This window comes from Phoxinus phoxinus (assembly GCF_949152265.1).
Source record: "Phoxinus phoxinus genome assembly, chromosome: 1".
Taxonomy (NCBI): domain Eukaryota; kingdom Metazoa; phylum Chordata; class Actinopteri; order Cypriniformes; family Leuciscidae; genus Phoxinus; species Phoxinus phoxinus.
In genome coordinates, this window is record NC_136876.1 from 358606 (window position 1) to 382500 (window position 23895).

General features: G+C 49.2%; 2 protein-coding genes across 2 annotated transcripts in view; one reads left to right on the forward strand and one right to left on the reverse strand.

Annotated features, from left to right (window-relative positions):
* Positions 1–14252, reverse strand: part of grin2ba (glutamate receptor, ionotropic, N-methyl D-aspartate 2B-a) — a gene marked incomplete at both ends in the record, with an annotated part of 46845 nt that extends 32593 nt beyond the window's left edge. Inside the window, one exon of the mRNA XM_079627677.1 lies at positions 13701–14252. Coding sequence (XP_079483803.1) covers positions 13701–14252 — 552 coding nt within the window. The remainder of the gene's footprint in view (positions 1–13700) is intronic.
* The window catches only part of LOC307006888 (uncharacterized protein), a gene marked incomplete at its 3' end in the record, with an annotated part of 285408 nt that overhangs the window by 172463 nt on the left and 89050 nt on the right, over positions 1–23895 (forward strand). The gene's annotated exons all lie outside the window — the stretch shown is intronic.

The following is a 23895-nucleotide window of genomic DNA, read 5'->3' on the forward strand; positions in this document are numbered from 1 at the left end:
CGCAGAAGCTAACTCTGTTTTGTGCCGGCGTCCTTTTGTAGCTTCCGTGTGTGCCGTCACACGATACGTCATGACGCAACACCAATCAGGATTGGATTATTTCATTCATACTTCAGACCCGTTAAGCTAAGAGCGTTCCCCAAAGTGTCGGTAGTCGATGCAGCGTCTCGTTCCCTTCTCAGAAAACAAGGATTAAAGTCGTAACCCAAGACGTTTTTCGCATTTCATGGAAAGAGAGCATGATTGCATACAGAAAGCTCTTAAAAACTGCTAGATCTGCTTATTTTTCAACCCTACTCGTCTTTCCATTTATTCCGAGGTTTACAGAAGTTAGCCGTATCCGGGCCGTATCCAGATCAGATGAAGGACCTGCGCCTGGACCTGTCCACAACGCATCCCTGAAGAGCCAGCCTCACCGGCCCTGTGAAGGCCTCATGGACACCTCAACAACTCGTATCCATACCGGCGTGATGACTCCGACCTCCAACCAGATGGTTTAATACTGTGAATGTTCTGATCCAATCTGACCTCTGACCTGTAATGCTCCTGAATCATAATCATACACTGTTCACTCATTGGCCAGAGGAGAACTGGCCCCCGACTGAGCCTGGGTTCTCCCAAGGTTCTCCATTCTGTCCCTGATGGAGTTTTGGTTCCTTGCCGCTGTTGCCTTCCTTCTGGCTTGCTTAGTTGGGGACATTTAATATTCAACAATATTATAGATCTGCCTTAAAGGTGGACGATGATGAAATTGTTTTTTGTATTATTTTCATGTTATCACTGTGAAGCTGCTTTGATACAATCTGTATTGTAAAAAGCGCTATAAAAATAAAGGTGACTTGACTATATATAATATTCAAGATACCTTATTGTTATACCTAATTGTTTAATAAAAAGCTTCTTATTGTAATATTTACAAAGCGTGTAAATTGTGTGAAAACACCGGCCTTTTCTTATAGCCTTTAAAATATTTCATATAATTCATATAAACCCGTTCTCTTTTCCCAGAGTAACGTGTGTGTGTGAGAGGAAAACACACTTCTCGGTGGACCCACGCTCACCCAGACAGAGAGAGAGGAGATATAATAACACAAACTCAGACGTTATAAACGTGTTCTCATCTCAAACTGAGCAGAAGTGAAGCAGGCAGAATACTGTCTCTGCTTTATTTAGCGTTACCACAGACGAAACATGGGGGATACTCAGAGTCAGATACACCCATGATTACGTTTCGACGTCAACACCGGGAAATTACTGAATTATTAATAAAGTCTGTTAAACGGTTATGGGTTTGCATGTAAACTGGGTGAGTTCTTGTTATTTGTGAGTTTATCAGAGTTTTGGTGTGCATGATGATATAGTGACTCTATGATATAGTGAAAAGTCATTTTAGATAGAGAGTGATGTGTGTAACAGCTACTCATCACACACACACACACACACACACACACACACACACACACACACACACACACACACACACACACGGTTCTTCCGCTGTCACACTGTGGCTACACACTGCTTTGGCAGCTGTGCTTCTCTGACTATCCTGACACACACACACACACACACACACACACACACACACACACACACACACCTTCGTTACTTCTGAAGTCCAGCGTTTTCTAATCATTATTTGCATAAATGTAATGGTTTTAGCACTTTTTCCGGTCTGATGTCCCACAATCCCCTGCACAAGCGTGACGCTCGACTCTCATACAGCGTGAGTTAAGGCCCGTTCACTCAAACAACTGTAAAGAGAAGGATATAGTTTTAAAAAATCATTCTAACATTCTAAAACACACAGGCAAAATTAAAAATTAAAATAAGTAAGTCAATACATAAGTCAGGCACAGCTTCTACAAACAGATGTTTAAAGTCTTTAAAAATTACTTAAAACATGTCAAATGAAACCAACTCCCTGAGATTCAAGTTCTTTCTCAGATTATTCCAGGCAGAAGGAGCTGCACATTTAAATGCCTTTTTCCCAGTTCAATCCGCACCACTGGAACCGACAATAGGAAAAAATCCTGAGACCGAAGGCTATAACCACCTACAAATCGTTACAGATATATGTCTGAAGATGTAAAGGAAGCAGTCCCAGGACAGTTTTATAAATAAGAACATGCCAGTGATTTAGTCTAAGGATAGACCAAGCAGACCGTCCAACACGAGCATTCAACTCGCATGATGACTGAGGGGTTTAGAATCTAAAACCAGATTTAAAATCCATCTGCTTGAAGATCGGAGTCATCACACCAGTATGGAGACGGGTTTGTTGAGGATCAGTGCCGATGGCTGTCGTGTTGATAAGGCCTTCACAGGGGAGAGTCTAGAGGACACATAGGAGAGGAAGAATTTTCTAAACTCGTCAAATCATCTAAATCGACAACGTGTACGTTAGACCCTATACCGACTAAGCTGCTGAAAGAGATGCTTCCAGGTGTCATAGATCCTCTTCTTAATATCATTAATTCATCTTTGTCTCCAGGATACGTACCAAAAACCTTTAAGCTAGCTATGATTAAACCGCTTGTTAAAAAACAGCAACTTGATCCTACAAAGCTAGTCAATTACAGGCCGATCTCGAATCTGCCTTTTCTGTCAAAGATATTAGAAAAAGCAGTATCCTCACAACTGTGTTCCTTTCTAGAAAGAAATGATATCTGAGGATTTTCAGTCCGGATTTAGACCGTACCATAGTACCGAGACAGCTCTCGTTAGAGTCACACATGATTTGCTCTTATCATCCGATCGTGGTTGTATCTCTCTATTAGTATTACTGGATCTTAGTGCTGCATTTGACACCATTGACCACAACATCCTTTTAAATAGACTCGAACATTATGTTGGCATTAGTGGAATTGCACTAGCATGGTTTAAATCATACTTATCTGACCGTTATCAGTTTGTAGCAGTAAATGAAGAGATGTCTTATCGATCACAAGTTCAGTATGGCGTACCACAAGGCTCAGTACTAGGACCGCTGCTGTTCACTCTGTACATGCTACCATTAGGAGATATCATTAGGAAACATGGAATTAGCTTTCACTGTTATACCGGCGATACTCAGCTGTATATTTCTTCAAAACCTAACGAAACCTACCAATTCACAAAATTAACGGAATGCATAGCTGATATAAAAAATTGGATGACTAGTAATTTCCTACTACTAAATTCAGAAAAAACAGAGATTCTAATTATTGGTAAAAAAACTTCCACACGTAATAACCTAGAGTACTGTCTAACACTTGATGGCTGCTCTGTTAAGTCTTCGTCGTCGGTTAGGAATCTGGGTGTGCTCTTTGATACCAATCTTTCATTTGAAAGTCACGTGTCTAGTATCTGTAAAACCGCTTTCTTCCATCTTAAAAATATATCTAAATTACGCCAAATGCTCTCAATGAATAATGCAGAACAATTAGTTCATGCGTTTATGACCTCAAGGCTAGATTATTGTAATGCTATACTGGGTGGCTGCCCTGCACGCTTAATAAACAAACTACAGCTGGTTCAAAACGCAGCAGCTCGAGTTCTTACCAGAACCAGGAAGTATGACCATATTAGCCCCGTTCTGTCAACACTGCATTGGCTGCCTATTAAACATCGTATACATTTTAAAATATTGCTGATCACTTACAAAGCACTAAATGGTTTAGCTCCGCAGTACTTGAGCGAGCTCTTAACGCATTATAGTCCTTCACGTCTACTGCCATCTCAAAACTCCGGCCAGTTAATAATACCTAGAATATCAAAATCGACTGCTGGCGGTAGATCCTTTTCCTATTTAGCACCAAAACTCTGGACTTTTGCAGTCCGCCGGATCCAGGCCTGGACACGACGACAACGCAGTCCTGAAGTGTCCACTAGTCTCTCCCCTGTGAATAATTATCATTATAGTTATTGATACAGTTGTTGTTCTAGTTATCGATACAGCCTAGTTATCTATTTCAGCTTTCAGTTCTCCAACATAACTCTAAAACTTAGATGCTTAGAGGTGTTCACAATCACACAACATACACACTTCAGGAACAGTCACATGACTTCCTCTGCTCAATGACTGCTGTGTGTGTGTGTGTGTGTGTGTGTGTGTGTGTGTGTGTGTGTGTGTGTGTGTGTGTGTGTGTGTGTGTGTGACAGATTGTGGCGTCCTGACAGCAGGCATCTTGGCACAGAACTCTGGGTAATTGACCGAGCTCAACTCGTTCTCTCATTCAGCGTCTCTCTCTCTCTCTCTCTGTGTATCTGTGATGAACAGCAGACAGCCGGAACAGAGAGCAGGACGGAGGAAGGACAAACAGACGAACAGACGGAGAGATGAGAAGATAGAGAGAGAGAGACTGAGAGAGAGAGACAGAGAGAGAGAGAGAGAGAGAGAAGGAGCCCTAAATATGTGTCCTAGTTCTCTAGTCTTTAAAGCAGAGCACACATGATACACTGACACTATCTAAACCAGGGCACAGAGAGAGAGAGAGAGAGAGAGAGAGAGAGAGAGAGAGAGAGAGAGAGAGAGAGAGAGAGAGAGAGAGAGAGAGAGAGAGAGAGAGAGAGAGAGACTCTCTGTCTCTCTCTTTGGGCTGAAGGTCGTCCCGTCTGACCTCTGACCCCTCAGGCTCTTGGCTGCCGGCACAGAAGATCAGCAGCACATCACAGGGCTCTTGAGAACAACCATCAAATCTGGTTTCATCTGGTCCATCTCACAAGACAAGTGTTTTTTACAGAAGATCTCGCTCAAACAGCCAGCACAAACCAGCACAAACCACCACAAACCAGCACAAACCATCAAAAACCAGCACAAACCACCACAAACCATCACAAACCAGCACAAACCATCACAAACCAGCACAAACCATCACAAACCATCACAAACCAGCACAAACCATCACAAACCATCACAAACCATCACAAACAATCACAAACAATCACAAACCAGCACAAACCATCACAAACCAGCACAAACCATCAAAAACCAGCACAAACCATCACAAACCATCAAAAACCAGCACAAACCAGCACAAACCACCACAAACCACCACAAACCACCACAAACCAGCACAAACCATCAAAAACCAGCACAAACCACCACAAACAATCACAAACCAGCACAAACCATCACAAACCAGCACAAACCATCACAAACCAGCACAAACCATCACAAACCATCACAAACCATCACAAACCATCACAAACCATCACAAACCACCACAAACCAGCACAAACCATCAAAAACCAGCACAAACCACCACAAACAATCACAAACCAGCACAAACCATCACAAACCAGCACAAACCATCACAAACCATCACAAACCAGCACAAACCATCACAAACCATCACAAACCATCACAAACAATCACAAACAATCACAAACCAGCACAAACCATCACAAACCAGCACAAACCATCAAAAACCAGCACAAACCATCACAAACCATCAAAAACCAGCACAAACCAGCACAAACCATCACAAACCATCACAAGCAATCACAAACCAGCACAAACCAGCACAAACCAGCACAAACCCTCATAAAACCAGCACAAATCAGCACAAACCCTCATAAACCAGCACAAACCAGCACAAACCCTCATAAACCAGCACAAACCAGCACAAACCCTCATAAACCAGCCCAAAACCAGCACAAACCATCAAAACCCAGCACAAACCATCAAAAACCAGCACAAACCATCAAAAACCAGCACAAAACCAGCACAAACCATCAAAAACCAGCACAAACCAGCACAAACCAGCACAAACCATCAAAAACCAGCACAAACCAGCACAAACCATCACAAACCAGCACAAACCAGCACAAACCAGCACAAACCATCAAAAACCAGCACAAACCAGCACAAACCAGCACAAACCATCAAAAACCAGCACAAACCAGCACAAACCAGCACAAACCATCAAAAACCAGCACAAACCATCAAAAACCAGCACAAACCCTCATAAACCAGCACAAACCATCACAAACCAGCCCGAACCAGCAATAACCAGACTGGATCTCCCAGCACACCTTAAAGGGCCGGTTCACGGGTCATTCCTCACATTGTTCAAACCTGTGTAAGTTTCTCCAGACAAAAGGAGATGTTGTGCAGAACACTGGGAACCAAACACCACTGGACCCAGTGCCTCTCATGACACAAGCACTGCTCAGACCAGCTCCTGTTCCACTGGAGAACGCACGTCACACAGGACTGAAGTCACAGGAGTAAACGATCATTTGTGGATGAACAGAAGCAGACACACACTATCCTGAACACCATCTTCCCCGTGTGTGTGTGTGTGTGTGTGTGTGTGTGTGTGTGTGTGTGTGTGTGTGTGTGTGTGTGTGACCGGGTCCCGCTGCTTCTAACCCAGCACACGTGGACAGTGAAACCCAGTAACTTTGTTCTGGCGAGTCTTTCTCCGCAAGAATGTGACAAAATAAGCCGATCAGATCTCGCTCTCCTTCTGACGAATGAAGAGGATCTTATTATAACATCACCGGCCCTTAATCTGCAGGGTTACACACACCAGCCGACGTCTGGTTCCTCAAGCGACACAGAGACCAGTTCTACCCGACGGCAGAAGATCCAGCAAACACTGTTCTGTGGTCGAGCGCAGACTGAACACTAGTGGCCAGAACATGTCAGCGCGGTCTCATAAACCCCTCAGGAACTGTGGACACGTGTGTAAGAGTTCAACATGATGATGAGATGATCAGTGTAACTCCACAACAACTACACAACTCCCTGAGTCTCTGCACTCGCTGCTGTTACTCTGGGATTCTGGAGGAGTGAGATCGGCCCGTTCTGTTAGTGCCGGAGTTTCTGAAGCTCCGCCCTCTTCTGAACGGAGGCGGAGCTATGGCTCATTTGCATTTAAAGGGACACACAAAAACAGTGCATTTTTGCTCACTCACAAAAATGGGCAAATTTGACACGCAATAATATTTTGAGCTGACATTTCACACACACATTCTGGGCACACCGGAGATTTATCTTGTGAAAAGGGGCAAACACTCTAGTGAATAAACACTGAACTGATCTGAGCTGAATAATGCCACTGTTGTCTTCTGTAGAGCTGCTTGCTTCAGAGATGTTGCCGTTTGCAGCAGTGCCGCTGTTATTTCCCTGACACTGTAAAGGTTGTGTGCAGCTAGAGCATCTGGACAGCGGAGTGTGGGCGAGCGCTCTTCATCTTCATCTTCATCTTCATCCGGTGTGATTTCACCGGCGTTTAAAGCGTGGGCACAGATCTGACTCACAGCACTTACATGAGGACCTGATCGCTCGGTGTGTGTGTCTGTCGGCTCACACACACACACACACACCACACACACACCACACCACACCACACCACACCACACCACACCACACCACACACACACACACACACACACACACACACACACACACACACACACACACACACACACACACACACACACACCACACACACACCACACCACACCACACCACACCACACCACACCACACCACACACACACACACACACACACACACACACACACACACACACACACACACACACACACACACACACACACACACACACACACACACACACACACACTCACACACTCACACACACATTCCCCCATCCCTCCCCTCTTCAGAATGCATGAAATATTGGAATATTGGAACTTCTTCATGGAATGTTGCAGTGCTTATTCTGAATGCTGCGGTGCACATCATTATTGTGTTAATAAAGTTGAATCAGAATAAGTTCCTCTTGCAGCATCTCTGATGACGAGGGCGGGGCTATAACCTGTCACTCACATGAGATCAGCCAATAGCAAACCACAACCATCCAATCCAATCAAGCCCCGCCCACATCTGATCTTGTTACAGAAGCGCTTCACTGTCCACCTTACTTCTGTACGCCCCATGATACTGCGCTCAAATTATGAGTGTCACTTCCGTCAAGCTGTAAACACTCAGTGGAAGGCTCGCTCTATAAACACTGGGTACAATGAGATGACAGTATCTACTTCCTATACAGTATATATATATATATCTGTATTATGTAATCAGCGACTGAAAAGAAACAATTATATTCTTGTCATTTCATGTCACGTGTTCAGTCTATGGGCTCTATTGTAACGCTCTGAAACGCAAGTGTCAAACGCGAAACGCAAGTAACTCTGTGGGCGGATCCCGGCGCTGTTGCTATTTTCCCGACGGGATAAACGACTCTTGCGCCCGACGCAAATCTAACATGTGTTGGTCTGTAGTCGCTTCATTACTCATAGGTGTGGTTTGGGCGTAACGTGAAATAAACCAATCAGAGCGTCCTCTCATATTCCCTTTAAGAGCCGGCGCGCTTGTTCCACGGCGGATCGCTATTATAACGGCGGATCGCTATTATAACGGCGGATCGCTATTATAACGGCGGATTGCTATTATAACGGTGGATTGCTATTATAACGGCGGATCGCTATTATAACGGCGGATCGCTATTATAACGGCGGATCGCTATTATAACGGTGGATTGCTATTATAACGGCGGATCGCTATTATAACGGCGGATCGCTATTATAACGGCGGATCGCTATTATAACGGCGGATTGCTATTATAACGGCGGATTGCTATTATAACGGCGGATCGCTATTATAACGGCGGATTGCTATTATAACGGCGGATCGCTATTATAACGGCGGATCGCTATTATAACGGCGGATCGCTATTATAACGGCGGATCGCTATTATAACGGCGGATCGCTATTATAACGGCGGATCGCTATTATAACGGCGGATTGCTATTATAACGGCGGATTGCTATTATAACGGCGGATCGCTATTATAACGGCGGATCGCTATTATAACGGCGGATTGCTATTATAACGGCGGATCGCTATTATAACGGCGGATCGCTATTATAACGGCGGATCGCTATTATAACGGCGGATCGCTATTATAACGGCGGATTGCTATTATAACGGCGGATAGCTATTATAACGGCGGATTGCTATTATAACGGCGGATTGCTATTATAACGGCGGATTGCTATTATAACGGCGGATCGCTATTATAACGGTGGATTGCTATTATAACGGCGGATTGCTATTATAACGGCGGATTGCTATTATAACGGCTGATTGCTATTATAACGGCGGATCGCTATTATAACGGCGGATTGCTATTATAACGGCGGATAGCTATTATAACGGCGGATTGCTATTATAACGGCGGATTGCTATTATAACGGCGGATTGCTATTATAACGGAGGATTGCTATTATAACGGCGGATCGCTATTATAACGGCGGATAGCTATTATAACGGCGGATTGCTATTATAACGGCGGATTGCTATTATAACGACGGATCGCTATTATAACGGCGGATCGCTATTATAACGGCGGATTGCTATTATAACGGTGGATTGCTATTATAACGGCGGATCGCTATTATAACGGTGGATTGCTATTATAACGGCGGATCGCTATTATAACGGTGGATTGCTATTATAACGGCGGATCGCTATTATAACGGCGGATCGCTATTATAACGGCTGATTGCTATTATAACGGTGGATTGCTATTATAACGGCGGATCGCTATTATAACGGCGGATCGCTATTATAACGGCGGATTGCTATTATAACGGCGGATCGCTATTATAACGGCGGATCGCTATTATAACGGCGGATCGCTATTATAACGGCGGATCGCTATTATAACGGTGGATCGCTATTATAACGGCGGATCGCTATTATAACGGTGGATCGCTATTATAACGGCGGATCGCTATTATAACGGCGGATCGCTATTATAACGGCGGATCGCTATTATAACGGCGGATCGCTATTATAACGGCGGATCGCTATTATAACGGCGGATCGCTATTATAACGGCGGATCGCTATTATAACGGCGGATCGCTATTATAACGGCGGATCGCTATTATAACGGCGGATCGCTATTATAACGGCGGATCGCTATTATAACGGCGGATCGCTATTATAACGGCGGATTGCTATTATAACGGTGGATTGCTATTATAACGGTGGATTGCTAATATAACGGCGGATCGCTATTATAACGGCGGATCGCTATTATAACGGCGGATCGCTATTATAACGGCTGATTGCTATTATAACGGTGGATTGCTATTATAACGGCGGATCGCTATTATAACGGCTGATTGCTATTATAACGGTGGATTGCTATTATAACGGCGGATCGCTATTATAACTGCGGATTGCTATTATAACGGCGGATCGCTATTATAACTGCGGATTGCTATTATAACGGCGGATCGCTATTATAACGGCGGATCGCTATTATAACGACAGATCGCTATTATAACGGCGGATTGCTATTATAACGGTGGATTGCTATTATAACGGCGGATTGCTATTATAACGGAGGATTGCTATTATAACGGCGGATCGCTATTATAACGGCGGATCGCTATTATAACGGCGGATTGCTATTATAACGGCGGATTGCTATTATAACGGCGGATCGCTATTATAACGGCAGATCGCTATTATAACGACGGATCGCTATTATAACGGCGGATCGCTATTATAACGGCGGATTGCTATTATAACGGTGGATTGCTATTATAACGGCGGATCGCTATTATAACGGTGGATTGCTATTATAACGGCGGATCGCTATTATAACGGTGGATTGCTATTATAACGGCGGATCGCTATTATAACGGCGGATCGCTATTATAACGGCTGATTGCTATTATAACGGTGGATTGCTATTATAACGGCGGATCGCTATTATAACGGCGGATCGCTATTATAACGGCGGATCGCTATTATAACGGCGGATCGCTATTATAACGGCGGATCGCTATTATAACGGCTGATTGCTATTATAACGGTGGATTGCTATTATAACGGCGGATCGCTATTATAACGGCTGATTGCTATTATAACGGTGGATTGCTATTATAACGGCGGATCGCTATTATAACTGCGGATTGCTATTATAACTGCGGATTGCTATTATAACGGCGGATCGCTATTATAACGGCTGATTGCTATTATAACGGTGGATTGCTATTATAACGGCGGATCGCTATTATAACGGCTGATTGCTATTATAACGGTGGATTGCTATTATAACGGCGGATCGCTATTATAACTGCGGATTGCTATTATAACGGTGGATTGCTATTATAACGGCGGATCGCTATTATAACGGCGGATCGCTATTATAACTGCGGATTGCTATTATAACGGCGGATCGCTATTATAACGGCGGATTGCTATTATAACGGCGGATAGCTATTATAACGGCGGATCGCTATTATAACGGCGGATTGCTATTATAACGGCGGATTGCTATTATAACGGCGGATCGCTATTATAACGGCGGATTGCTATTATAACGGCGGATTGCTATTATAACGGTGGATTGCTATTATAACGGCGGATCGCTATTATAACTGCGGATTGCTATTATAACGGCGGATCGCTATTATAACGGCGGATTGCTATTATAACGGCGGATTGCTATTATAACGGCGGATCGCTATTATAACGGCGGATCGCTATTATAACGGCGGATCGCTATTATAACGGCGGATCGCTATTATAACGGCTGATTGCTATTATAACGGTGGATTGCTATTATAACGGCGGATCGCTATTATAACGGCGGATCGCTATTATAACGACGGATCGCTATTATAACGGCGGATTGCTATTATAACGGTGGATTGCTATTATAACGGTGGATTGCTATTATAACGGCGGATTGCTATTATAACGGCGGATCGCTATTATAACGGCGGATTGCTATTATAACGGCGGATCGCTATTATAACGGCTGATTGCTATTATAACGGCGGATCGCTATTATAACGGCGGATCGCTATTATAACGGCTGATTGCTATTATAACGGTGGATTGCTATTATAACGGCGGATCGCTATTATAACGGCTGATTGCTATTATAACGGTGGATTGCTATTATAACGGCGGATCGCTATTATAACTGCGGATTGCTATTATAACGGCGGATCGCTATTATAACGGCGGATTGCTATTATAACGGCGGATTGCTATTATAACGGCGGATCGCTATTATAACGGCGGATCGCTATTATAACGGCGGATCGCTATTATAACGGCGGATCGCTATTATAACGGCTGATTGCTATTATAACGGTGGATCGCTATTATAACGGCGGATCGCTATTATAACGGCTGATTGCTATTATAACGGTGGATTGCTATTATAACGGCGGATCGCTATTATAACTGCGGATTGCTATTATAACGGCGGATCGCTATTATAACGGCGGATTGCTATTATAACGGCGGATTGCTATTATAACGGCGGATCGCTATTATAACGGCGGATCGCTATTATAACGGCGGATCGCTATTATAACGGCGGATCGCTATTATAACGGCTGATTGCTATTATAACGGTGGATTGCTATTATAACGGCGGATCGCTATTATAACGGCGGATCGCTATTATAACGGCGGATCGCTATTATAACTGCGGATCGCTATTATAACGGCGGATTGCTATTATAACGGCGGATCGCTATTATAACGGCGGATTGCTATTATAACGGCTGATTGCTATTATAACGGTGGATCGCTATTATAACGGCGGATCGCTATTATAACGGCGGATCGCTATTATAACGGCGGATTGCTATTATAACGGCTGATTGCTATTATAACGGCGGATCGCTATTATAACGGCGGATTGCTATTATAACGGCTGATTGCTATTATAACGGCGGATCGCTATTATAACGGCGGATCGCTATTGTAACGGCGGATCGCTATTATAACGGCGGATCGCTATTATAACGGCTGATTGCTATTATAACGGCGGATCGCTATTATAACGGCGGATTGCTATTATATAATTTTCACATCTTCACGGACACAACAATGTTCTCCCTCGTGTGTTAATATGTTTCCTTGTAATAATGTATGATTTGCAAAAATTTAAACTGCTGCGTCTGTTTACATTAGAGAATCAAAGTGTGTGTGTTGTTCACACGCTACATAATGGCCAAGCACGCGCCCTTAAAATAGCATATGACTAACGCGCCGCTGTCTTTATACTGGGTTTCTCCTGGTCGGTGGTGGAGTTGTTTTCTGGAACAGCACAATAGCGCCGGAACACGCTCCTCTTTTCGCTAAAGCCCAAAGTGGGCGGAGCCGGCCATCGCCATCTTGGCCGCGCGTCACTTCCGGATAAACATAAATGTGCAGCGAGGCGGATTAGCTGAGGTGACGTGACGCTAACAGACAGCAGACAAAGGCTAGTAGTGACATCAGCGGCAATCCACCTGTCACTCAACTGGCCACGCCCCTAATTATGCAGAACCTTAAGGCTTAATATCATTTAAACAGATGATGTAAGCATTCACCCCCTCACATTAGCTTTATAGACCAACACCACTTGTAGCACCAGACTGTAAACATGTTTTATCTGCTGTAAAGTTAACATGCGGGTTTATGGGACTGAGTCTCTTCTGCAGCCGGCCTCTAGTGGCCAGTGGAGGAACTGCAGTTTAATCAGTGCTGATGCGAGAGAGAGACGGGCTTGAGGACAACCTTATGATTTAAATGATTCGTTTCAGTCTTTATGAATGGAAGTTCCCCAAAGCGGAAGTGCCTCCCATAACTCAAAACGCAGTCAGCAATAAGGTGGATATGGAAGAAACGTTAGCAGCTTCTGTTTAAAGCGTGGCGTACCTTAGCGGCCATGATCATGGAGGATCCGCCCTTGACGCCCAGAATGGGGATGTGTGTCTGTGCCGAGATGAAGTCCAGGATCTGAGCGATGGCCTCCTGGTCGGTGTCGTCTCCGAACACTACGCCCTGCAGCCAGTGCTCCGTCATCAGGTCGCAGATGCTCTTGATGATGCTCTTGGGGTCCGTCTCGTTCATGGTGAGCATCTCCACGCTGGGCGCTAGCGGCATGTGGCCGAAGTCGTCCTTATCGCGTGTGCCGGCGAGCGCCACCTCACTGGAGTTGCCCACCAGCACCACTGCGATGCTCAGGCCCTGCAGGAGCTTGGAGACGGGCGGGAACTGGGCCACTGATGATGGGATGTAGTGGGCCACGCCCCCTCCGCCACGGTCGCGGCGTGATTGGACGGCTGGTAGAAGCAGAAGCAGGCACACGGCCAATAGCTGGGGGAGTGAGGGGCGGGGCCAGTGGGGTGAGGGCGGGGCTGGCAGACAAAGCCACGCCCGCTTTTCCTGAGTGGGTGGAGCTAAGCCTCGGTAAACGCAGATGGACATGATGGAGGAGAGAGAAACCTGCGGGAAAGAACACATTCTTTAACTCTGGCTTTTTTTTTTAGAAAAATCTTAATTTACATAATAACTTTACACACAATTTTCATAAATAAGGCTTGTGACAATCTCTGTTACACGTCGTTTAATCAATACTGCTAAATTAAATTTAAATAGTTGAACGACTGGAATTCTGAATTTTACAATACACACACACACACACACACACCTGAAGGGGGTTTATTCTGAAATCACACACACACACACACACACACCTGAAGGGGGTTTATTCTGAGATAACAACCGGCTAGATGTATATTATCCCTCACTTAATCATTAAAATACTCCGAGGTGAGCAACAGAAGTGTGTGTTCAGGCCGAGGTGAGCAACAGAGGTGTGTGTTCAGGCCGAGGTGAGCAACAGCAGTGTGTGTTCAGGCCGAGGTGAGCAACAGAAGTGTGTGTTCAGGCCGAGGTGAGCGACAGAAGTGTGTGTTCAGGCCGAGGTGAGCGACAGAGGTGTGTGTTCAGGCCGAGGTGAGCAACAGAAGTGTGTGTTCAGGCCGAGGTGAGCGACAGAGGTGTGTGTTCAGGCCGAGGTGAGCGACAGAGGTGTGTGTTCAGGCCGAGGTGAGCGACAGAAGTGTGTGTTCAGGCCGAGGTGAGCAACAGAAGTGTGTGTTCAGGCCGAGGTGAGCAACAGAAGTGTGTGTTCAGGCCGAGGTGAGCAACAGGAGTGTGTGTTCAGGCCGAGGTGAGCAACAGAGGTGTGTGTTCAGGCCGAGGTGAGCGACAGAGGTGTGTGTTCAGGCCGAGGTGAGCAACAGGAGTGTGTGTTCAGGCCGAGGTGAGCAACAGAGGTGTGTGTTCAGGCCGAGGTGACCAACAGAAGTGTGTGTTCAGGCCGAGGTGAGCAACAGGAGTGTGTGTTCAGGCCGAGGTGAGCAACAGAAGTGTGTGTTCAAGCCGAGGTGAGCAACAGAAGTGTGTGTTCAGGCCGAGGTGAGCGACAGAGGTGTGTGTTCAGGCCGAGGTGAGCAACAGAGGTGTGTGTTCAGGCCGAGGTGAGCGACAGAGGTGTGTGTTCAGGCCGAGGTGAGCAACAGAGGTGTGTGTTCAGGCCGAGGTGAGCAACAGAAGTGTGTGTTCAGGCCGAGGTGAGCAACAGAAGTGTGTGTTCAGGCCGAGGTGAGCAACAGAAGTGTGTGTTCAGGCCGAGGTGAGCAACAGAAGTGTGTGTTCAGGCCGAGGTGAGCAACAGAAGTGTGTGTTCAGGCCGAGGTGAGCAACAGAAGTGTGTGTTCAGGCCGAGGTGAGCGACAGAGGTGTGTGTTCAGGCCGAGGTGAGCAACAGGAGTGTGTGTTCAGGCCGAGGTGAGCAACAGAAGTGTGTGTTCAGGCCGAGGTGATCAACAGAGGTGTGTGTTCAGGCCGAGGTGAGCAACAGCAGTGTGTGTTCAGGCCGAGGTGAGCGACAGAAGTGTGTGTTCAGGCCGAGGTGAGCAACAGAAGTGTGTGTTCAGGCCTAGGTGAGCAACAGAAGTGTGTGTTCAGGCCGAGGTGAGCAACAGAAGTGTGTGTTCAGGCCGAGGTGAGCAACAGGAGTGTGTGTTCAGGCCGAGATGAGCAACAGGAGTGTGTGTTCAGGCCGAGGTGAGCAACAGGAGTGTGTGTTCAGGCCGAGGTGAGCAACAGGAGTGTGTGATCAGGCCGAGGTGAGCAACAGGAGTGTGTGTTCAGGCCGAGGTGAGCAACAGGAGTGTGTGTTCAGGCCGAGGTGAGCAACAGGAGTGTGTGTTCAGGCCGAGGTGAGCAACAGGAGTGTGTGTTCAGGCCGAGGTGAGCAACAGAGGTGTGTGTTCAGGCCGAGGTGAGCAACAGAGGTGTGTGTTAAGGCCGAGGTGAGCAACAGGAGTGTGTGTTCAGGCCGAGGTGAGCAACAGGAGTGTGTGTTCAGGCCGAGGTGAGCAACAGAGGTGTGTGTTCAGGCCGAGGTGAGCAACAGAAGTGTGTGTTCAGGCCGAGGTGAGCAACAGAGGTGTGTGTTCAGGCCGAGGTGAGCAACAGAGGTGTGTGTTCAGGCCGAGGTGAGCAACAGAGGTGTGTGTTCAGGCCGAGGTGAGCAACAGAAGTGTGTGTTCAGGCCGAGGTGAGCAACAGGAGTGTGTGTTCAGGCCGAGGTGAGCAACAGAGGTGTGTGTTGAGGCCGAGGTGAGCAACAGAAGTGTGTGTTCAGGCCGAGGTGAGCAACAGAGGTGTGTGTTCAGGCCGAGGTGAGCAACAGAAGTGTGTGTTCAGGCCGAGGTGAGCAACAGAAGTGTGTGTTCAGGCCGAGGTGAGCAACAGGAGTGTGTGTTCAGGCCGAGGTGAGCAACAGAGGTGTGTGTTCAGGCCGAGGTGAGCAACAGAAGTGTGTGTTCAGGCCGAGGTGAGCAACAGAGGTGTGTGTTCAGGCCGAGGTGAGCAACAGAGGTGTGTGTTCAGGCTGAGGTGAGCAACAGAGGTGTGTGATCAGGCCGAGGTGAGCAACAGAAGTGTGTGTTCAGGCCGAGGTGAGCAACAGGAGTGTGTGTTCAGGCCGAGGTGAGCAACAGAGGTGTGTGTTGAGGCCGAGGTGAGCAACAGAAGTGTGTGTTCAGGCCGAGGTGAGCAACAGAGGTGTGTGTTCAGGCCGAGGTGAGCAACAGAAGTGTGTGTTCAGGCCGAGGTGAGCAACAGAGGTGTGTGTTCAGGCCGAGGTGAGCAACAGAGGTGTGTGTTCAGGCCGAGGTGAGCAACAGAAGTGTGTGTTCAGGCCGAGGTGAGCGACAGAAGTGTGTGTTCAGGCCGAGGTGAGCGACAGAGGTGTGTGTTCAGGCCGAGGTGAGCAACAGAAGTGTGTGTTCAGGCCGAGGTGAGCGACAGAGGTGTGTGTTCAGGCCGAGGTGAGCGACAGAGGTGTGTGTTCAGGCCGAGGTGAGCGACAGAAGTGTGTGTTCAGGCCGAGGTGAGCAACAGAAGTGTGTGTTCAGGCCGAGGTGAGCAACAGAAGTGTGTGTTCAGGCCGAGGTGAGCAACAGGAGTGTGTGTTCAGGCCGAGGTGAGCAACAGAGGTGTGTGTTCAGGCCGAGGTGAGCGACAGAGGTGTGTGTTCAGGCCGAGGTGAGCAACAGGAGTGTGTGTTCAGGCCGAGGTGAGCAACAGAGGTGTGTGTTCAGGCCGAGGTGACCAACAGAAGTGTGTGTTCAGGCCGAGGTGAGCAACAGGAGTGTGTGTTCAGGCCGAGGTGAGCAACAGAAGTGTGTGTTCAAGCCGAGGTGAGCAACAGAAGTGTGTGTTCAGGCCGAGGTGAGCGACAGAGGTGTGTGTTCAGGCCGAGGTGAGCAACAGAGGTGTGTGTTCAGGCCGAGGTGAGCGACAGAGGTGTGTGTTCAGGCCGAGGTGAGCAACAGAGGTGTGTGTTCAGGCCGAGGTGAGCAACAGAAGTGTGTGTTCAGGCCGAGGTGAGCAACAGAAGTGTGTGTTCAGGCCGAGGTGAGCAACAGAAGTGTGTGTTCAGGCCGAGGTGAGCAACAGAAGTGTGTGTTCAGGCCGAGGTGAGCAACAGAAGTGTGTGTTCAGGCCGAGGTGAGCAACAGAAGTGTGTGTTCAGGCCGAGGTGAGCAACAGAGGTGTGTGTTCAGGCCGAGGTGAGCGACAGAAGTGTGTGTTCAGGCCGAGGTGAGCGACAGAAGTGTGTGTTCAGGCCGAGGTGAGCAACAGAAGTGTGTGTTCAGGCCAAGGTGAGCAACAGAAGTGTGTGTTCAGGCCGAGGTGAGCAACAGAAGTGTGTGTTCAGGCCGAGGTGAGCAACAGGAGTGTGTGTTCAGGCCGAGGTGAGCAACAGGAGTGTGTGTTCAGGCCGAGGTGAGCAACAGGAGTGTGTGATCAGGCCGAGGTGAGCAACAGGAGTGTGTGTTCAGGCCGAGGTGAGCAACAGGAGTGTGTGTTCAGGCCGAGGTGAGCAACAGGAGTGTGTGTTCAGGCCAAGGTGAGCAACAGGAGTGTGTGTTCAGGCCGAGGTGAGCAACAGAGGTGTGTGTTCAGGCCGAGGTGAGCAACAGAGGTGTGTGTTAAGGCCGAGGTGAGCAACAGGAGTGTGTGTTCAGGCCGAGGTGAGCAACAGGAGTGTGTGTTCAGGCCGAGGTGAGCAACAGAGGTGTGTGTTCAGGCCGAGGTGAGCAACAGAAGTGTGTGTTCAGGCCGAGGTGAGCAACAGAGGTGTGTGTTCAGGCCGAGGTGAGCAACAGAGGTGTGTGTTCAGGCCGAGGTGAGCAACAGAGGTGTGTGTTCAGGCCGAGGTGAGCAACAGGAGTGTGTGATCAGGCCGAGGTGAGCAACAGAAGTGTGTGTTCAGGCCGAGGTGAGCAACAGAAGTGTGTGTTCAGGCCGAGGTGAGCAACAGAGGTGTGTGTTCAGGCCGAGGTGAGCAACAGAGTTGTGTGTGTTCAGGCCGAGGTGAGCAACAGAAGTGTGTGTTCAGGCCGAGGTGAGCAACAGGAGTGTGTGTTCAGGCCGAGGTGAGCAACAGAGGTGTGTGTTCAGGCCTAGGTGAGCAACAGAGTTGTGTGTTCAGGCCGAGGTGAGCAACAGAGGTGTGTGTTCAGGCCGAGGTGAGCAACAGAGGTGTGTGTTCAGGCCTAGGTGAGCAACAGAGTTGTGTGTTCAGGCCGAGGTGAGCAACAGAGTTGTGTGTTCAGGCCGAGGTGAGCGACAGAAGTGTGTGTTCAGGCCGAGGTGAGCAACAGAAGTGTGTGTTCAGGTCGAGGTGAGCAACAGAGGTGTGTGTTCAGGCCTAGGTGAGCAACAGAGTTGTGTGTTCAGGCCGAGGTGAGCAACAGAAGTGTGTGTTCAGGCCGAGGTGAGCAACAGAGGTGTGTGTTCAGGCCGAGGTGAGCAACAGAGGTGTGTGTTCAGGCCGAGGTGAGCAACAGAGGTGTGTGTTCAGGCCGAGGTGAGCAACAGAAGTGTGTGTTCAGGCCGAGGTGAGCAACAGAGGTGTGTGTTCAGGCCTAGGTGAGCAACAGGAGTGTGTGTTCAGGCCGAGGTGAGCAACAGAGGTGTGTGTTCAGGCCTAGGTGAGCAACAGAGTTGTGTGTTCAGGCCTAGGTGAGCAACAGAAGTGTGTGTTCAGGCCGAGGTGAGCAACAGAAGTGTGTGTTCAGGCCGAGGTGAGCAACAGAAGTGTGTGTTCAGGCCGAGGTGAGCAACAGAAGTGTGTGTTCAGGCCGAGGTGAGCAACAGAAGTGTGTGTTCAGGCCTAGGTGAGCAACAGAAGTGTGTGTTCAGGCCGAGGTGAGCAACAGAAGTGTGTGTTCAGGCCGAGGTGAGCAACAGAAGTGTGTGTTTAGGCCGAGGTGAGCAACAGAAGTGTGTGTTCAGGCCGAGGTGAGCAACAGAGTTGTGTGTTCAGGCCGAGGTGAGCAACAGAGGTGTGTGTTCAGGCCGAGGTGAGCAACAGAGTTGTGTGTTCAGGCCGAGGTGAGCAACAGAGGTGTGTGTTCAGGCCGAGGTGAGCAACAGAGGTGTGTGTTCAGGCCGAGGTGAGCAACAGAAGTGTGTGTTCAGGCCGAGGTGAGCAACAGAGGTGTGTGTTCAGGCCTAGGTGAGCAACAGAAGTGTGTGTTCAGGCCGAGGTGAGCAACAGGAGTGTGTGTTCAGGCCGAGGTGAGCAACAGGAGTGTGTGTTCAGGCCGAGGTGAGCAACAGAAGTGTGTGTTCAGGCCGAGGTGAGCAACAGCAGTGTGTGTTCAGGCCGAGGTGAGCAACAGAAGTGTGTGTTCAGGCCGAGGTGAGCAACAGAAGTGTGTGTTCAGGCCGAGGTGAGCAACAGCAGTGTGTGTTCAGGCCGAGGTGAGCAACAGAAGTGTGTGTTCAGGCCGAGGTGAGCAACAGAAGTGTGTGTTCAGGCCGAGGTGAGCAACAGAAGTGTGTGTTCAGGCCGAGGTGAGCAACAGAAGTGTGTGTTCAGGCCGAGGTGAGCAACAGGAGTGTGTGTTCAGGCCGAGGTGAGCAACAGAAGTGTGTGTTCAGGCCTAGGTGAGCAACAGAGTTGTGTGTTCAGGCCGAGGTGAGCAACAGAGTTGTGTGTTCAGGCCGAGGTGAGCAACAGAGGTGTGTGTTCAGGCCGAGGTGAGCAACAGAGGTGTGTGTTCAGGCCGAGGTGAGCAACAGAGTTGTGTGTTCAGGCCGAGGTGAGCAACAGAAGTGTGTGTTCAGGCCGAGGTGAGCAACAGGAGTGTGTGTTCAGGCCGAGGTGAGCAACAGAAGTGTGTGTTCAGGCCGAGGTGAGCAACAGGAGTGTGTGTTCAGGCCGAGGTGAGCAACAGAAGTGTGTGTTCAGGCCGAGGTGAGCAACAGAGGTGTGTGTTCAGGCCTAGGTGAGCAACAGAAGTGTGTGTTCAGGCCGAGGTGAGCAACAGGAGTGTGTGTTCAGGCCGAGGTGAGCAACAGGAGTGTGTGTTCAGGCCGAGGTGAGCAACAGAAGTGTGTGTTCAGGCCGAGGTGAGCAACAGCAGTGTGTGTTCAGGCCGAGGTGAGCAACAGAAGTGTGTGTTCAGGCCGAGGTGAGCAACAGAAGTGTGTGTTCAGGCCGAGGTGAGCAACAGCAGTGTGTGTTCAGGCCGAGGTGAGCAACAGAAGTGTGTGTTCAGGCCGAGGTGAGCAACAGAAGTGTGTGTTCAGGCCGAGGTGAGCAACAGAAGTGTGTGTTCAGGCCGAGGTGAGCAACAGAAGTGTGTGTTCAGGCCGAGGTGAGCAACAGGAGTGTGTGTTCAGGCCGAGGTGAGCAACAGAAGTGTGTGTTCAGGCCGAGGTGAGCAACAGAGGTGTGTGTTCAGGCCGAGGTGAGCAACAGAGGTGTGTGTTCAGGCCGAGGTGAGCGACAGGAGTGTGTGTTCAGGCCGAGGTGAGCAACAGAGGTGTGTGTTCAGGCCGAGGTGAGCAACAGAGGTGTGTGTTCAGGCCGAGGTGAGCAACAGAAGTGTGTGTTCAGGCCGAGGTGAGCAACAGGAGTGTGTGTTCAGGCCGAGGTGAGCAACAGAGGTGTGTGTTCAGGCCGAGGTGAGCAACAGAGGTGTGTGTTCAGGCCGAGGTGAGCAACAGAAGTGTGTGTTCAGGCCGAGGTGAGCAACAGAAGTGTGTGTTCAGGCCGAGGTGAGCAACAGAGGTGTGTGTTCAGGCCGAGGTGAGCAACAGAAGTGTGTGTTCAGGCCGAGGTGAGCAACAGGAGTGTGTGTTCAGGCCGAGGTGAGCAACAGAAGTGTGTGTTCAGGCCGAGGTGAGCAACAGAAGTGTGTGTTCAGGCCGAGGTGAGCAACAGAAGTGTGTGTTCAGGCCGAGGTGAGCAACAGAGGTGTGTGTTCAGGCCGAGGTGAGCAACAGAAGTGTGTGTTCAGGCCGAGGTGAGCAACAGAAGTGTGTGTTCAGGCCGAGGTGATCAACAGAGGTGTGTGTTCAGGCCGAGGTGAGCAACAGAAGTGTGTGTTCAGGCCGAGGTGAGCAACAGAAGTGTGTGTTCAGGCCGAGGTGATCAACAGAGGTGTGTGTTCAGGCCGAGGTGAGCAACAGGAGTGTGTGTTCAGGCCGAGGTGAGCAACAGAGGTGTGTGTTCAGGCCGAGGTGAGCAACAGAGGTGTGTGTTCAGGCCGAGGTGATCAACAGAGGTGTGTGTTCAGGCCGAGGTGAGCAACAGAGTTGTGTGTTCAGGCCGAGGTGAGCAACAGAGGTGTGTGTTCAGGCCTAGGTGAGCAACAGAAGTGTGTGTTCAGGCCGAGGTGAGCGACAGAAGTGTGTGTTCAGGCCGAGGTGAGCAACAGGAGTGTGTGTTCAGGCCGAGGTGAGCAACAGAAGTGTGTGTTCAGGCCGAGGTGAGCAACAGGAGTGTGTGTTCAGGCCGAGGTGAGCAACAGAAGTGTGTGTTCAGGCCGAGGTGAGCAACAGAAGTGTGTGTTCAGGCCGAGGTGAGCAACAGAAGTGTGTGTTCAGGCCGAGGTGATCAACAGAGGTGTGTGTTCAGGCCGAGGTGAGCAACAGAGTTGTGTGTTCAGGCCGAGGTGAGCAACAGAAGTGTGTGTTCAGGCCGAGGTGAGCAACAGAAGTGTGTGTTCAGGCCGAGGTGAGCAACAGAAGTGTGTGTTCAGGCCGAGGTGAGCAACAGAGGTGTGTGTTCAGGCCGAGGTGAGCAACAGAGGTGTTTGTTCAGGCCGAGGTGAGCAACAGAGGTGTGTGTTCAGGCCGAGGTGAGCAACAGAGTTGTGTGTTCAGGCCGAGGTGAGCAACAGAAGTGTGTGTTCAGGCCGAGGTGAGCAACAGAGGTGTGTGTTCAGGCCTAGGTGAGCAACAGGAGTGTGTGTTCAGGCCGAGGTGAGCAACAGAAGTGTGTTCAGGCCGAGGTGAGCAACAGGAGTGTGTGTTCAGGCCGAGGTGAGCAACAGGAGTGTGTGTTCAGGCCGAGGTGAGCAACAGAAGTGTGTGTTCAGGCCGAGGTGAGCAACAGGAGTGTGTGTTCAGGCCGAGGTGAGCAACAGGAGTGTGTGTTCAGGCCGAGGTGAGCAACAGAGGTGTGTGTTCAGGCCGAGGTGAGCAACAGAGGTGTGTGTTCAGGCCGAGGTGAGCAACAGAGTTGTGTGTTCAGGCCGAGGTGAGCAACAGAAGTGTGTGTTCAGGCCGAGGTGAGCAACAGAGGTGTGTGTTCAGGCCTAGGTGAGCAACAGGAGTGTGTGTTCAGGCCGAGGTGAGCAACAGAAGTGTGTGTTCAGGCCGAGGTGAGCAACAGGAGTGTGTGTTCAGGCCGAGGTGAGCAACAGGAGTGTGTGTTCAGGCCGAGGTGAGCAACAGGAGTGTGTGTTCAGGCCGAGGTGAGCAACAGGAGTGTGTGTTCAGGCCGAGGTGAGCAACAGAGGTGTGTGTTCAGGCCGAGGTGAGCAACAGAAGTGTGTGTTCAGGCCGAGGTGAGCGACAGAAGTGTGTGTTCAGGCCGAGGTGAGCAACAGGAGTGTGTGTTCAGGCCGAGGTGAGCAACAGGAGTGTGTGTTCAGGCCGAGGTGAGCAACAGAAGTGTGTGTTCAGGCCGAGGTGAGCAACAGAAGTGTGTGTTCAGGCCGAGGTGAGCAACAGGAGTGTGTGTTCAGGCCGAGGTGAGCAACAGAAGTGTGTGTTCAGGCCGAGGTGAGCAACAGAGGTGTGTGTTCAGGCCGAGGTGAGCAACAGAGGTGTGTGTTCAGGCCGAGGTGAGCAACAGAAGTGTGTGTTCAGGCCGAGGTGAGCAACAGGAGTGTGTGTTCAGGCCGAGGTGAGCAACAGAAGTGTGTGTTCAGGCCGAGGTGAGCAACAGAGGTGTGTGTTCAGGCCGAGGTGAGCAACAGAGGTGTGTGTTCAGGCCGAGGTGAGCAACAGGAGTGTGTGTTCAGGCCGAGGTGAGCAACAGAGGTGTGTGTTCAGGCCGAGGTGAGCAACAGAAGTGTGTGTTCAGGCCGAGGTGAGCAACAGAAGTGTGTGTTCAGGCCGAGGTGAGCAACAGAGGTGTGTGTTCAGGCCGAGGTGAGCAACAGAGGTGTGTGTTCAGGCCGAGGTGAGCAACAGGAGTGTGTGTTCAGGCCGAGGTGAGCAACAGAGGTGTGTGTTCAGGCCG